This window comes from Acinonyx jubatus, chromosome A2 (assembly GCF_027475565.1).
Source record: "Acinonyx jubatus isolate Ajub_Pintada_27869175 chromosome A2, VMU_Ajub_asm_v1.0, whole genome shotgun sequence".
In the NCBI taxonomy this organism is placed as follows: domain Eukaryota; kingdom Metazoa; phylum Chordata; class Mammalia; order Carnivora; family Felidae; genus Acinonyx; species Acinonyx jubatus.
This window is the reverse complement of record NC_069383.1, coordinates 38,589,572-38,603,494: the sequence shown is the minus strand read 5'-3', so window position 1 is coordinate 38,603,494 and position 13,923 is coordinate 38,589,572. Positions and strand designations below refer to the sequence as shown.

General features: G+C 36.6%; 1 protein-coding gene across 6 annotated transcripts in view; it reads right to left on the bottom strand.

Annotated features, from left to right (window-relative positions):
* IMMP2L (inner mitochondrial membrane peptidase subunit 2) overlaps positions 1–13,923 on the bottom strand; it is an 873,838-nt gene that overhangs the window by 516,354 nt on the left and 343,561 nt on the right. Inside the window, exon 5 of one of the 6 annotated variants that reach the window (XM_053218213.1) lies at positions 1,116–12,548. The exons of the other annotated variants lie outside the window; for them this stretch is intronic. Coding sequence (XP_053074188.1) covers positions 12,500–12,548 — 49 coding nt within the window. The 3' untranslated portion in view covers positions 1,116–12,499. Of the gene's footprint in view, positions 1–1,115; positions 12,549–13,923 lie in introns of those variants that run through there. 6 annotated transcript variants of the gene reach the window in all.

The following is a 13,923-nucleotide window of genomic DNA, read 5'->3' as shown; positions in this document are numbered from 1 at the left end:
CAGGAGCTACTTAGAAAGTGTGCTAAGTGTGCTACTTAGAAACACATGTGAAAATTGACATTTTACCGTGGCCATTCTCTAATCAAGGCTCTATAGGATTCTATTCCTACAACTCAGAGGTTTCAATCAAAATAACGAAAACAATTAGAGAGAGATGAAAAAAGCAGAGAAAGGAGTCTCAAAGCAGAAGCTCTGCCTCTGCGATCCCAGAGTCCTGAGCGTCCTCTGTAATAATTATAACCATTCAAAGACATCACTGTTCTCAGGGAACCCATCTTTTTCTAATAAAAAAAAATGAAGTATTAGTGGGGCCTGTCAGAAAGGAAATTAACTCAACATTAATGACTGCACTAATACTTAATAAATATGGCAGAGTTATCTTCTCAAGAGTTTCCTTTAATGTTTTTTTTTTTTTACTCTACTCATAGATTTTCCTTTAACTTTCTTGTCACTGATAACCCAAGTACAGAAAGTAATAGAAAGAAGAAAGATGCACTGGTCCACATTCTCCTAAACTCCACAAATACTGAAGAAGCTATGGCATCTTTTAGCAAAGAACTAGGACAAAGATGAAAGTAAGAGAATAAGGATGCTATTTTTAATACAGTGAAGTTTCAGAGAACTACAATTCTTCATAGCTTTTATGATCTTGAACTGACTTGGCTTAAGGTTATCTCTCCACCTCCAAACCACCCAGCACTGGAGAGTCCAGCGCTCTGTCAGGGGAGGGCAGGAAGACTTAACCACACTTTTCAAGGTGAAAGGATGTCTTTCCTCTACTAGGTGCTTATTCAATAAAATTGCTATCATAGATTAGCCTTAATATATCAGTTCCAGTATAATAAAATTGTGCTTACAGGACAATCCTGTGTGTGTGTGGTGAGGGTGGGGAGTTGTATAGGTGTATGTTCGTGAGATAATTTCAAGTTGTATCACCAGTGCAAATTAAAGTGGCCGGTTGTCAGCATATCAAAATAAATAATCGTGAAAAAACTGTCTGCAGATATACATTATAAGGCATCATCTCACACCATTTTTTACACTAAATTAAATGTCTAGCCAATAGCTAAAATCACTGATCATGGAGCTGGTAGGTGTATGCTTTATCATTTCCTTTTATTTCCAGGGCAGCATGATGGTTATTATTTTTTATTCCTCTGAGCTTCCTAGCTACTTGCTCTATTTTTCATGTTCAAGGTAAACAATGACATCCAAGCAAAAAACAAGGCTTTCTCTGATTCTACTAGTCCTTCAGGCTTCGGTTTAAAATTAAATCTAACATTACCATATCACCGAATTCAAATTATAGAGCTTCTTCATTCATCACGAAATATAGTTTTAGACTCAACAAAAGTAAAAATTGTTTTGCATAAAACATGTGATACATATAACGCAAAATACAGGATTGCAGAAAATATTTCACTCTTTTATGCACTAATGAAACAAACAGAAAAGCATGGTTGAGAGGAAAGGCTGAAAGCAGTTCAAAGGATGGCTACTGGGGTCAGTCACACTCAGGAGCAAATCCTTTTATAGATATGTCCAATAATATGTGACCTTGGGCAGGTGGCAATCTCTGGAGCCTTGGTTTCCTCAATAATCTGGCTTTGAAAGCCACATTCTTCACCACTATGGGCACACTGCTTCTCTATATAAAACAGGATTATTCATCTCTGCAGGTAGGTAGGTACATAGGTATTCACGTACATTGTTATGTAATGTGAATCAAACTCATAACAATCATGACTAGGCAGTTTGACTAACTGGGGTTTGAAATCGGGGAAAAAGAGCTGGCATCACAAGTTGACAGTCATCTTAGTGACCCAAATGAGAATACATGTATAACATCTAATATAAAGTCTGACACGGCAAACATCAATCATGCTACTTTCTTGCCCTGAGAGAAAGCTTTGAAGAATATAGAAAGGCACTGACCACTGCAAGTCCGAAATAAGAGGTAACAGAATACTACGAGGATGGCAAGAGTGGAGAAGCAAGGAAAGCATGCTGCCTTGCTCGCCACTTCTTCCAAGGTTAGCGTGGCTTACAAGTTTTCAGTTTAACAAAGTTAAATGACAATGCAGCTCATAGTACCTTACTTTGCATCTTGCATTTTTTTTTTAATATTCTTGGCAGTATACTCCCCCAAGCTTCAGGTAAGAAAACTAAGGCAAAAAGAGATTAACTATTTAACTTAGCCTCACAGATCAATTTAAATTCCATTACTGCATATAAAATGCATTCGTTACATCACAGTTACATTGGCTAACAGAACACTTCCAGAAACAGTTAAAATCTGCAGCTAGATAAAATGTTGCTGTTTAAATACACACACGCCACCTGCATGCTTTTATTTCTGAACAAACTGCCTTGATTGAAACTGACTTCTCGTGTACTCTTAAAAGCAATCCCTGTGAAGGCAAATAACTTTATATTCCTTCCTCCTGACTTGGAAGTATTTTAGGTTAGTAGCACAATCCAGTTCCTAAGGTAAGATGATTCTAGCCTCTCTTACTCTTAAACATGTCTCGGGACGAGTGAGTGCTTTTAGAAAATGAAGTCAGGCCAAACAAAAATTGAACTTCTATGAGCTAAGCAAAAATCTTTTTTAAAAAAGCACTTCACATTTTACATCCTTTGTATACATATCCCTCCACCCTACCACCTTGCTCTAATTCTCCATTGCTATATAAGGATGAAAGCATTCACTCCCCCAAAGCAGGCTATTTGGTTCTATTTCTACAGCCAAGAACAATGTGGCAGAAACAGTTGAAGGGGGTTGTTCACAGAGGCAAGGGGGGAGGTGGTCACATGGAAATCTGTGTTTATCAAGATCTGGCAGAAGGTAACCCAAGCAAATAGAAGTTGCATTTACACAGAGCAACCTCCCGTAGGGTATTACCTAGAGTTTGGCTGATCAACTATGTATCCAAGTGGAAGAAGTAATTTTCTCCCAGACTTACCCAGAAACCAACAAAATCAGAATACAATGAATTTTTATAACCCTCATCAACCACAATCAGATTACCTTATGCCATGAAAGTATTATGAGGTCCCATTCCCCCATATATTAAAGTCAAAGGCAAATATTTTTAAAATAAAAATACTACACTATGACATAAGTATAAGGAACTGCAACAAAGTTGTTTCCTGTGATAACTTTTAAAAATATCCTATGCAAATTTCTTTCAAAAAATTGTGTTTTTGTTTCCTCTTTCCCTAAATTTGTATTTAGTCTGCAAACTGAAGAATCAAAAACTGCCACCAACCTTTATTCATTTTCTTCTTACTTCTTCCAACCAAATATTAAACATTAACTATTTTAATATGTAAAATATTTATTCTAAATAAAAGTGCATGAGTTGTTTGTTTTGAAAGAAAGAACTCTTGATTCTACTTGACACCAGATATAAATCAGTAAAGGGTTGGGAACATACCAAGTTTGGAGTGCCTAGTCCATCCAGATGGAGCTGCGAGTCTAGAGCTCAGGAGAAATTTGGACGGGAGCTCTGGATTTGGGAGTCATATGCACAGTTTAATCAAGGAAAGTGGATGACTGCCCAAGAGGGTGCGAAGAGTAAAAAGAGAAGATCAAATACAGAACTCAAGTGAATAGCCACTTTTTTTGAGCAGGATAAAGACAGAAGAAATCGCTAAGACCAAAAACAAGTCACAGAAAGAAGAGGAAGTCACCGCTGATGAGGCAAGGGAGGGGTTTGGAGAGGGGATGGCTGACCATGTAGACTGGGCAGCAATTGAGCACCAGAGGAGAGGCTGAGTTTGGCAATGTGAAGTCCATGGCAACCTCAGTGAGCTGTGCTTCAGTAGAATGGATGGTTTGGGCAGAAGCCAGGCTTCAGTGGATGGACTATTAATAGGAATACATAAATAGACATATTGAGTAAAAACAACCATTTAAAGATGGAAGAGAAAAAAAATAGAGTAATTTGAGGGGAAATTGGTGTGAGGGAGTTCCTTTCCCCCCCCCCTTTATTATTTCTTTTTGCAACAATTTTGCATATTTGAGGGCTCTAAGGGAAAAAGAATTACAATACAGAAGAAAGTTGATAGGAAGCAGACAGCAACAAAAGAGCACAGGTGGAAGCTTTGCCCTTTGAAGTGAATTCAAATGCCTTTCTCCCACTCCAGGAGTTAAGAATGAATCAGTGGATAAGCAAATCCAAAGGTACAGTAAAAATAAAACTGGGAGAATTTATGTCCAGGGGTGAAAAGGAAGTGGTAAAGATTTGTGATGAAAAACCTAGATATGCTCTTAAAAACCGTAAAACATTGAGCACCCATTCCCTAGCCTCTTTAAAAGAAAAGATAGCTCTTACTTCACCCAGGTTTTATAATTCTCAAGAGTGATTGCCTGAGATTAAGAAGAAACGGGGTACACAGGAAGTCCTCAATACCCAGGGATCTTGAGAGTTGGGGCTAGGTTGGGAAAAGCCTCCTCATTTTAGTGTGCAATGACTTAGAGATGAATAAGGCATCTCCTAGTAAATAGACTGATTAGGAAACCTAGTTAAGAGATTCTAGATGGGTTGGCCAGTAGCATTTTTAGAACGTGTAATTTAGATCTCTTTTGACGTAGCTTGTTTGTATCTATTATTTTACAACACTTCCTCTGACCACACTACAGGTCTGCATGCCTTTATTTACACTGGATCCTACGCATTCATTGTCTTTAACTCTTAAAGGCTATGTCATATGTGTTTTTAAACTATTATTGATTTCTTAAAATTTCTCTCTTCTTTCATGCCAGTCCATTTTTAACTCAGGAAGCTAACTTACTTATAAATTCACAACTGTCTCTTTGGGATTTAACAGTTACACCATGGCCTGGATAGGGTGAAGTTCCCACAACACCTTTACTTGACCTCTGCCTTGGGCACAGCTCTCCTGTGCACACACAGGCAGGACTGTGAGCACCTCCAAAGTAGGCACCAGACCTTTTCAGCTGTCTACCCCTCAGGGGATAACACAGGGACTTGCTCCTTGTAGCTGTTCAGTAAATGTTGAATGAGATGAGTATTGTTACCCTTCTACATTTAGTATTCTTTTAATATCGGAATAAACATTTACCTAATTCCAGTCTACCTGTGATAACCATTACTGTTCTGTTCTGTTAACACTCCTATTTCCCCTGCTCCAAGCACAGCCTCTGGGAAGGATTCCGGAGATCCCCAGCATAATCAATCTCTCCTTTGTACTCCTATCTCTGCTTACAGCATTTGTTACTATTATCATAATTATTTGTTTTTAATGCTCTCTCTTTTAAAACCTATGAGCTCCATCAGTGTCTGAAGCCCATCTTCTTTATCACTATACCCACTGCCTGGCACAATGTCTAGTACAAGTCTCAATAAATGTTTGCAAATGAATAGTACTTATATCTACTCTATTCAATAAATCCACATGTAAATAATAAACGTTAATCAGTATTCGTTTCTAAAGGAAAAGTAATACCTGAAACATATAGTATTTCCTATATAAAATTTCTTTTATAAATTATTCTCACCAACTCTTTGAGGTAGGCACATTTTGCCGCTGTTTCCAACCTTAAACCACAAATGACAAAACCACTTACACAGAACATATCTGCCTACCCCCAGTCAGTATCAGCTTCTATAATTACATTTAGCATGCAGACACCAAATAGTTTATTTTGCTTTACGTTTAGGTTATCCAAAAAATTGCAATACAACATTTTTTACTTACTACTTTTTCAGAAGTGATAATCCCTCTGCAGAAATATATTATTTATATCTTTGATAGATATAACAATCTTTGAATAATGCATTTGAGTGAATTATTAAAAAATGATAAATTATTTTAAAGTAGCACAAACCTGCCAATGTTTGGTGTATTATTTAATATATTAGTTTCTAACGGTGTAATAGATACTACTTAAAACTTACATTGTAAAGTATAGGAAAGATGCACCCAAGTAATAGATTTTTGGCTTCCATTTACACTACATAGAATTATAAAGATTTTATTAAGTATTTGGATTAGGACCACTTACTCAAACTTAAAGTAATAAGGACAGTGGAAACCTAAATCCCACTAGTATATTTGGAAGATGGGATGAGAGGCTAGAAACAATTTTTTTTTAACTCATCAGCTCTGCTCTAAGTGATACCAGTTTCTATGATCTCATTAACAAATGGACAGACATTATCAAGGTGCTTCTGAAGACTAGTTTCACAAAAGCATACAGTTGCAAGGAATAGAAATGAGACAGGCAGGGAGAATATAAGAGACAATACTAGTGCCTCCTATATCCAAAACAAACCATCAATATATTCAAAGTCGAATCAAAATTCAGTGTAAAATTGCAATTGCAACAGTCTACCAATGAACTACACTACTTTTTTTATTGTATGCCAATTTTATTATGAAGGTATTTTTTATTCTTTTTTTTTAAGTTTATTTATTTATTTTAAGAGAGAGAGGAGAGCACATGCACCAGCAGGGGAGGTGCAGTGAGGGAGAGAGAGAATCCCAAGCAGGCTCCGCACTTGTCAGCTGAGAGCCTGACATAGGGCTTGAATTCACGAACTGCGAGATCATGACCTGAACTGAAATCAAGAGTTGGATGCTTAACGGACTGAGCCACCCAGGCGCCCCGAAGGTATTTTTATTCTTAAAAACAGACACAATATTTTTCTGAAGATCTATTATATCACTGAGTCTTTGGGATATTTGACCAAATATGTTATCTCCTTTATTTTCATTTAATTATCCAGTAAGTACTTTTTCACAAGTATACATACTTTCAAAATTCATATTCCTTCTAGCACATTATGGATTCAATGTTTAGAAATTCTCAGAAAAATGTAAAATAAATTAAAAGCCACATACTCAGAACAGTTTATCTGAGGTCTCTCCAAATCAATAATTTACTTTGGCAATATGAATAAAATGCTGCAATGTGTAGTCAAATTTTATTTTAACCATGTTTAATTATGGCAGCACAAAAACTGAATAATCAAGGTAATTAATCTTTTAGAATGAAGTACATGTTTACATTGTTCACTCAAAAGAACAAGATGCTTTGTGGTAGTAACCTTTTATACGGCACCACACAAGCAGAGGCACTGCCCTGCTTTCATTTTCAGAATCAAACCAAAACATCAAACTATAGAAAAAAGTTCAATACAATGACCCATTCAGCACTAGAAGTTTTCAACTAAAACAATGTGGCATTTTCCCTACAGCTTTCTTATGATCATTGTAAACCCTAGAAGATACTGAATTTTCAATGCAAAAAAGGTTATGGAGGACATCAAAAGAATACTCTCCTAGTTCTTGTTTTCTAAGTAAATGGGTATTTCTTCTTAAATGTTTCTTTATTTGAGAGAGACAGTGGGAGAGAGAGGCAGAGAAAGAAACAAGAGAGAATCTCAAGTAGGATCCACACCATCAGAACAGCCAGACACGGGGCTCAATCCCACGAACCATGAATTCATGACCGGAGCTGAAATCAAGATTAGGTGGCTTAACTGAAGCAGCCACCCAGGCACCCCTGTAAAGGGGTACTTTTCTTTAAAAAGCTTTTCAGTTTAATTTAAAAAAAATTTTTTAATGTTTATTATTTATCTTGAGAGAGAGATTGAGTAGGGGAAGGGCCAAGAGAGAATGAGAGAGAATCCAAGCAGGCTCCACACTGACAGCATGGTTCCTGATGCTGGGCTCGAACTCACAAGCCATGAAATTATGACCTGAGCTGAAATCAAGAGTCAGTTGCTTAACTGACTGAGCCACCCAGGTGCCCCAACAGCTTTTCAGTTTTAAAGGTAATACATGCTCATCAAAAAAAAAAGGGGGGGGGGGCGGAAAGAAAGAAAAAAAGAAGACAAATTAAAGCAGTGTACAGAAATACAAAATGAATATATGAAAATGAAAATTCTCATTTTTCCTAGTTTCTTTCCTCAGAAGTAACTACAGTTGATGGTTCTTTGTAAAGTTTCAAAAATTTTCTCTGTGTATATGTTTGTTACTTGCGTATCTATATAGCTTTGTCTATACACAGATGCACTCATTTTATCTGCATTTAAAAAATTTTTTATATTTATTTATTTTTGAGAGACAGAGAGAGACAGAGCACAAGTGGCGGAAGGGCAGATACAAAATGGGACACAGAATCCGGAGCAGGCTCCAGACTCTGAACTGTCAGCACAGAGCCGGACACGGGGCTTGAACTCAGAAACCGTGAGATCATGACCTGAGCTGAAGTCAGACGCTTAACCGACTGAGCCCCCCAGGTGCCGCTTTTTCTGTCTGCATTTTAGATTTGACTTTGATTTAAACATGTATCTTAGACATCTCTCGCAGTACAAACAAAACTCGCTTATTGGTTTCCATAGCTGTGTAGTATTTCACTGAACAGGTATTTCACAATTTATTTTATTCCTATGAGGTTACTTCCAGGTTTTCATTATTATAAAGCTTCCCTAAACTTCCTTGACTTTCTAGATTTCACAAAGACTTCTTAAAATAATGATATATTATTTTACAAGCACTGAGGCCTAAAAATGCTGAAAATGTTGAGGCAATAAATACAGTAACTGTCATGAAGAGCCAATAAGCCAATAAGTTACTTTATAAATAAACCAAGTATTTATAAGAAAATATTTCTCAGAGCAATATAGCCAATTACCTGCTGAAGAAATCTTCATAATCTTTAAAAAGGGAAACAAATATAAACATAATTACAGAACTGGGCTTCAACAAACCAAAGTGGAATATGCCATTAGCTAAAAGTGAAATATGAACACCAGTTCCAACAAACCTTAAAGGAGATATCAGATGGGAAGGATGGATAAAATAATCATGTTTAAAAACAGAACTAGTGGTTTACTCAGTACTGTCAAATGATAAACTAGCCCAATTGTAATGTTGAAACTGCAGTTTCAAAAGTCTAAAATGATATTCTTGCCTGAAAATTTCTTGGACACAAAGCTATTGCTTTCAAAAAAAAAAGTTTCTTCATACTTTGGAATTGTCACACATTAGTAGGGATTTAGAGGCAAGTATCTGCCTTACAGTAACAAAGGCAAACATCAAGCAGGAAAAAAACCTGACTGAATATAGTCTCAAAATCAGTAGACAGATGACAATGCACAGAGTAATGGAGATTCCATGGATAAACCACGTTTGGGGATATTTAGGTTGTAATTATCATTTTTCTCCAAGAATTCCAATGTATTTTGAGATAAAGTATTTTTTCCTTGTCCTCCAGAACACAAGAATGCAACTACTAACTTGAGAATAAACACAGCCTTCTTTTTACTGAGGAGGAAGAGGAAAAGGAAGAGGAGGAGGAGGAGGATGAAGAGAAGTAGGAGGAGAAGGAGACAATGCTTTTCACAAACTGGCTGAAGCTTTGGTCTGACAGGATGATTCCTCCAAATACAGTGCCAGATACACCTATAGAATCATATAATAAAGTGAGTGAGAACATGGGTCAGAAAGGTCTGGGTTCAGGGTGCCTGGGTGGCTCCATCTGTTGAGTGACCGACTCTTGATTTTGGACCAGGTCATGATCTCGTAGTTCGTGAGTCTGAGCCCTGCATTAGGCTCCGTAGGCTCTGTGCTGGCAGTGGAGAGCTTGCTTGGGATTCTCTCCCTTGCACCCTCTCTCTCTCTCTCCCTCTCCCCCTCTTCCCCTCCCCCCACCTGTTGCATCCTCTCAAAATAAATAAATAAACTTAAAAAGAAAAAAAAAAAGGTCTGGGTTTATATCCCTGGCTCAACCACTCAATAGCAGAGTAACTTCAGGCAACTTCTCTGAGTCTTGTTTCCCTAACCTACTAGTAGTTATTATCTCATAAGGTTCTGTGAGGCTCAATGGAGATAACAAACAAACTCAAAGTGACAGTGCTGGTTCACTCTGGTTAACCATAGCTCATTATGAAGCAGTGATGCTTCCACTTCAGCATGTAGCTCCCGCAGGAACCCGACTGGAATTGACAAGTATTCCCTAAATATGCTATGTAGATTTCTGCCTTTGTTCTTACTACTTCCTCTATAATCAATGTCTTTTTCCTCCATCATTAACTACTGGAACTTTATCTTTCTCTTGACACTTTTGCAAATGCTACATCATAAAAGCCTCTCCTACCCTGTCCTTGGTTGTTATTGAAAGCTATTCACTGTGGGACCTTATGTTACTTACATAATACTTACATCTGGCTTTATACTTGTGTGTCCTTGTCATATTTTTCTCTTTAGACTGTAAGATCCTCGAAAGTATACTCTTAACTTATCTTTGTAACCTCTTCAGTATTTGCCATAGTAGGCCGAAAACACCTACTGAAGTGAATGTTTGAGAAGAGAGTATGTGCTTTTTCAGAGGTATGTACAAACTGGCAGAGATCCAGAAAAGTATACTTGAGCTCTTAGTGTCCTCCCTCAGTGTGGTCCAAATTCCACAGAATTTGACATATATGTTAGTTACTGTGTCTTAAAATTTTAATTGTTCCCTAGTTATTTATATAATTTCTTCCCATTTCCCCCATTATTTTGCATTTATTTATATGTGGGTTGTGTTTCCAGAAATGAATTAGAATAAACACATTTTTGTTCTTCCAGCATTTCCAGAAACCTTGCCTTATTTTCTAAATACATCCACATGGCAAATGTATATTAATTCAAATACTTCAATTCTCTCATTTAAACATCCAAGAATCTCTATCTAAAGCTATTTGATTCTAAAACTAAGAGTAAATTAACAGCCTACCTGTCATTTCACCCTATTTCCTTTTGTACTTTAAAACCACTAACACCAGTACAACCACAATCAATTAAAATAATATGGAAATAGGGGTGCGTGGGTGGCTCAATTGGTTAAGCATCCAACTCTTGATCTCGGCTCAAATCATGATCTTATGGTTGATGAATTCGAGCCCCACTGTGATCGTGGAGCCTACATGGAGTTCACTCTCTCCCTCTCTCTCTGCCCCTCCCCACTCGTGCTCACTCACCTGCACAGGTGCTCTCTCTCTCTCTCTCTCTCTCAAAATAAATATAAAAGCTTTAAATAATAATAATAACAATATGGAAATAGGTGTATGGAGTATGTAAAACAGAATCAACTAGGGAATACGTACAGAATATTTAAAAACACTGAAAGCAGTTAAAGACTAAAAGGAAATGCTTCTCCTTTAACACACTAAAAATATTACTGTATCCAAAAAGTGAAAAAAAGGCTAATGGTAATCACTAGAAAGTTATTATCCTGCAACAATGTTAATCTTATAATTTGACTTCAGTAAGAAGTTTCCAAAATGATAGAATGATGTAGCAGACCAATTAGTAGAAGCATAAGCTTTATCTTTCATGATTGTTCTGTTTCTTGAAGGAACTTAAAGAAGTAAGTAATTTACTATTGTTATTAACCTGATCAAGGTACATTATCATCAGAAGCTGCAAACTCTGCTAAAAGAGAAATTCTAATCTTATAACATGAATGGATGTCCATTAGGGATCATGTTAAAACCACCAACTTCATTTCAGTAGATGTCTTATCTCACATAAAGAATGTTGCTAGATATAAAGTGTCACTGGTTTACCTCTAAATGATCCAGTCCCTTCAGGAAACGGGGTGTAGTTTTAATAAAATGGGACTCATAAGTTTTTATTACATTTATAATGAATGCTTTTCAGTTTTATAGGCTCTTTGAAGGAGCAATTTAGTTTCTCTATTAAAACATGACTTTATATCTTTCACGACTCTCAGGTTTCAATTTTATGTTGCTACCACTCTAAATATAAATGAAGATATTGAAGTTTTAATAAAGGTATAGAGTTATTTTTACTGGCATATATGGGATGCAAGTTTACAAAATCACAGGGAAAAGTACGGAAGATTAAAATCCCTTTTTAATCTGATTCCTTCTCTCTTCTTTCCATCATACAAAACCTCTCAAAACCAATCAATGGTTATATCAAGGTATATAACATATTTAGGTATTAATAAAACAGGATTCGTGATATTGCCTTTTCAGAATAAAGCATAATACAATCCTTTTACATTGACTTATTGGTGCTAGAGAGTATACCACTGTTTAATTTAACTTGGTGGATCTTTAATCAGTCTTTTTATTATACCTAGCACATCCATATGAAATTGACAGACATACTGGCTTTATTTACATCATCTAGGTCGAATCCAAGCCCGACAGCAGGGATTATTACAAATGAACTAAGGGCAGATACAGGCAATTATGTTTGTTTACTTTCCCAACTAAAGAACCCATTATAAACCCAGTCCTATTTAAGAAGTTGATACTAAAGAAATAAGTAAGGCATTCTTTCTGCCCATTAAAAACTCACTATCTGCTGGAGAAAAGGGAGAAACAGATACACAAGCATTCATAATCCATTGTAATATGGCTATAACAGATATCTGTATCCAGAATAAATAATGCAGACCAGTAATGGGACCAGTGGGGAAGAGCAGGCAACTCTGGCTGGCAGAGAGAAGACTTCATGGAAGTGCTGCTTCATCTGGAACTTCAAGGATGACTAGGAGTTCACTAAACATATTAAAGACATAAAGGCTTTGTAAACAATAGGAAGAACCCACACACGATGGCTAATCAAATTTAATGCCACTGCACAAATTAGTATTTTAATTCTTCCTCACTTTATTCAACAACGATCTCAACAAAAATACAGTGTTATGGTTAAGAAACAAGGACAGTTTTCCCAATCTATTTTTAGATTAAGTCTTCCATAAAGACAACTCAGACCTACTCATACAATTCTGATTCCCATCTTAGCTTGTCTGGGTATTTGGGGACAATTCTTACCAATTTTTCTAAGGAAGTCATGTGAAAAATCTAGCATCACACATGTTTGGAGGGCACAAAGACATCTTTTAAACACAAACTCTGCCTTAAACGGATATGCAGAGCATGCCTACATCCTACAGCTATATAATTAAAATCAATGTGTTGTCCCCAACTGACATTTATCATATTGAGTCAATTGCCTCAACTTCTAGAATGCAATCTTTATGCAATTTTTGGAGAATTATACTCTACCCAACCCATGTGACAAACTAGATATTAATCTCAAAGCACATCTTTCAAGAAGTAGCTTCTTTACTTGACTAAACATATTTCAAATGCTGTAATAAAGGTATCATTTCTAAGATAAAGAAGAACTGAGAAACAATCAGAAGTCCAATGAAGGATTTCTTCTTTTCCTTTAATATCAGGTTATTAACTTCCAAGATGACCACTCTTGGCAAAAAATATCAGTGCAATTAAAATCCACTAATGTAACTGAAATTTATCTAGAAAAGCAAACTATTCACTGGAGTGCTGGCCCCTATGTCTACCTTACTAACAATTCTCTGATGACAAGTTTCAAGAATCAAAAGTAACTGCACTTGTCATGCACTCATAGCTTCCTATCACGTAGAATTCATTGTTGGAGAAGTGTCTTCCTTTCTCCCATGGAAGCCTATCATTTAAACTGATTCTACTCCAAATATACCCAAAGGGGCAAAGATGAGTGTCCTCACAGTTAGTTTCACTCATGAACCCAGACAGCGATTCAAGTGCCTCTACTTTGTTCTAGGTTGCTGTGCTCTAATGATCGACAGTAAAGAGGATATGTAGAATTGACTCTTCACAGAGACTGGTTGAAACAGTGCTAAAAAATAGCATCAAAGGAAAACATTACATGAGCAGAAAGAGAGTTACGGGAAATGGACTACTTCTCTTCAGGAATGGGATAAAGGGATAATAAGCAATTTTACTCAATGAACTCTAGTTGACCCAATACTGATTGATTAGTAGAGTAGAAACAGAGATGAGTGTGCATGGGACATTGGGGATTTGTAGATAGCTGGCAACCTGAAACTCTTGAAAAATGGTGGATAGAAACAAGCAAGCAAGTAAG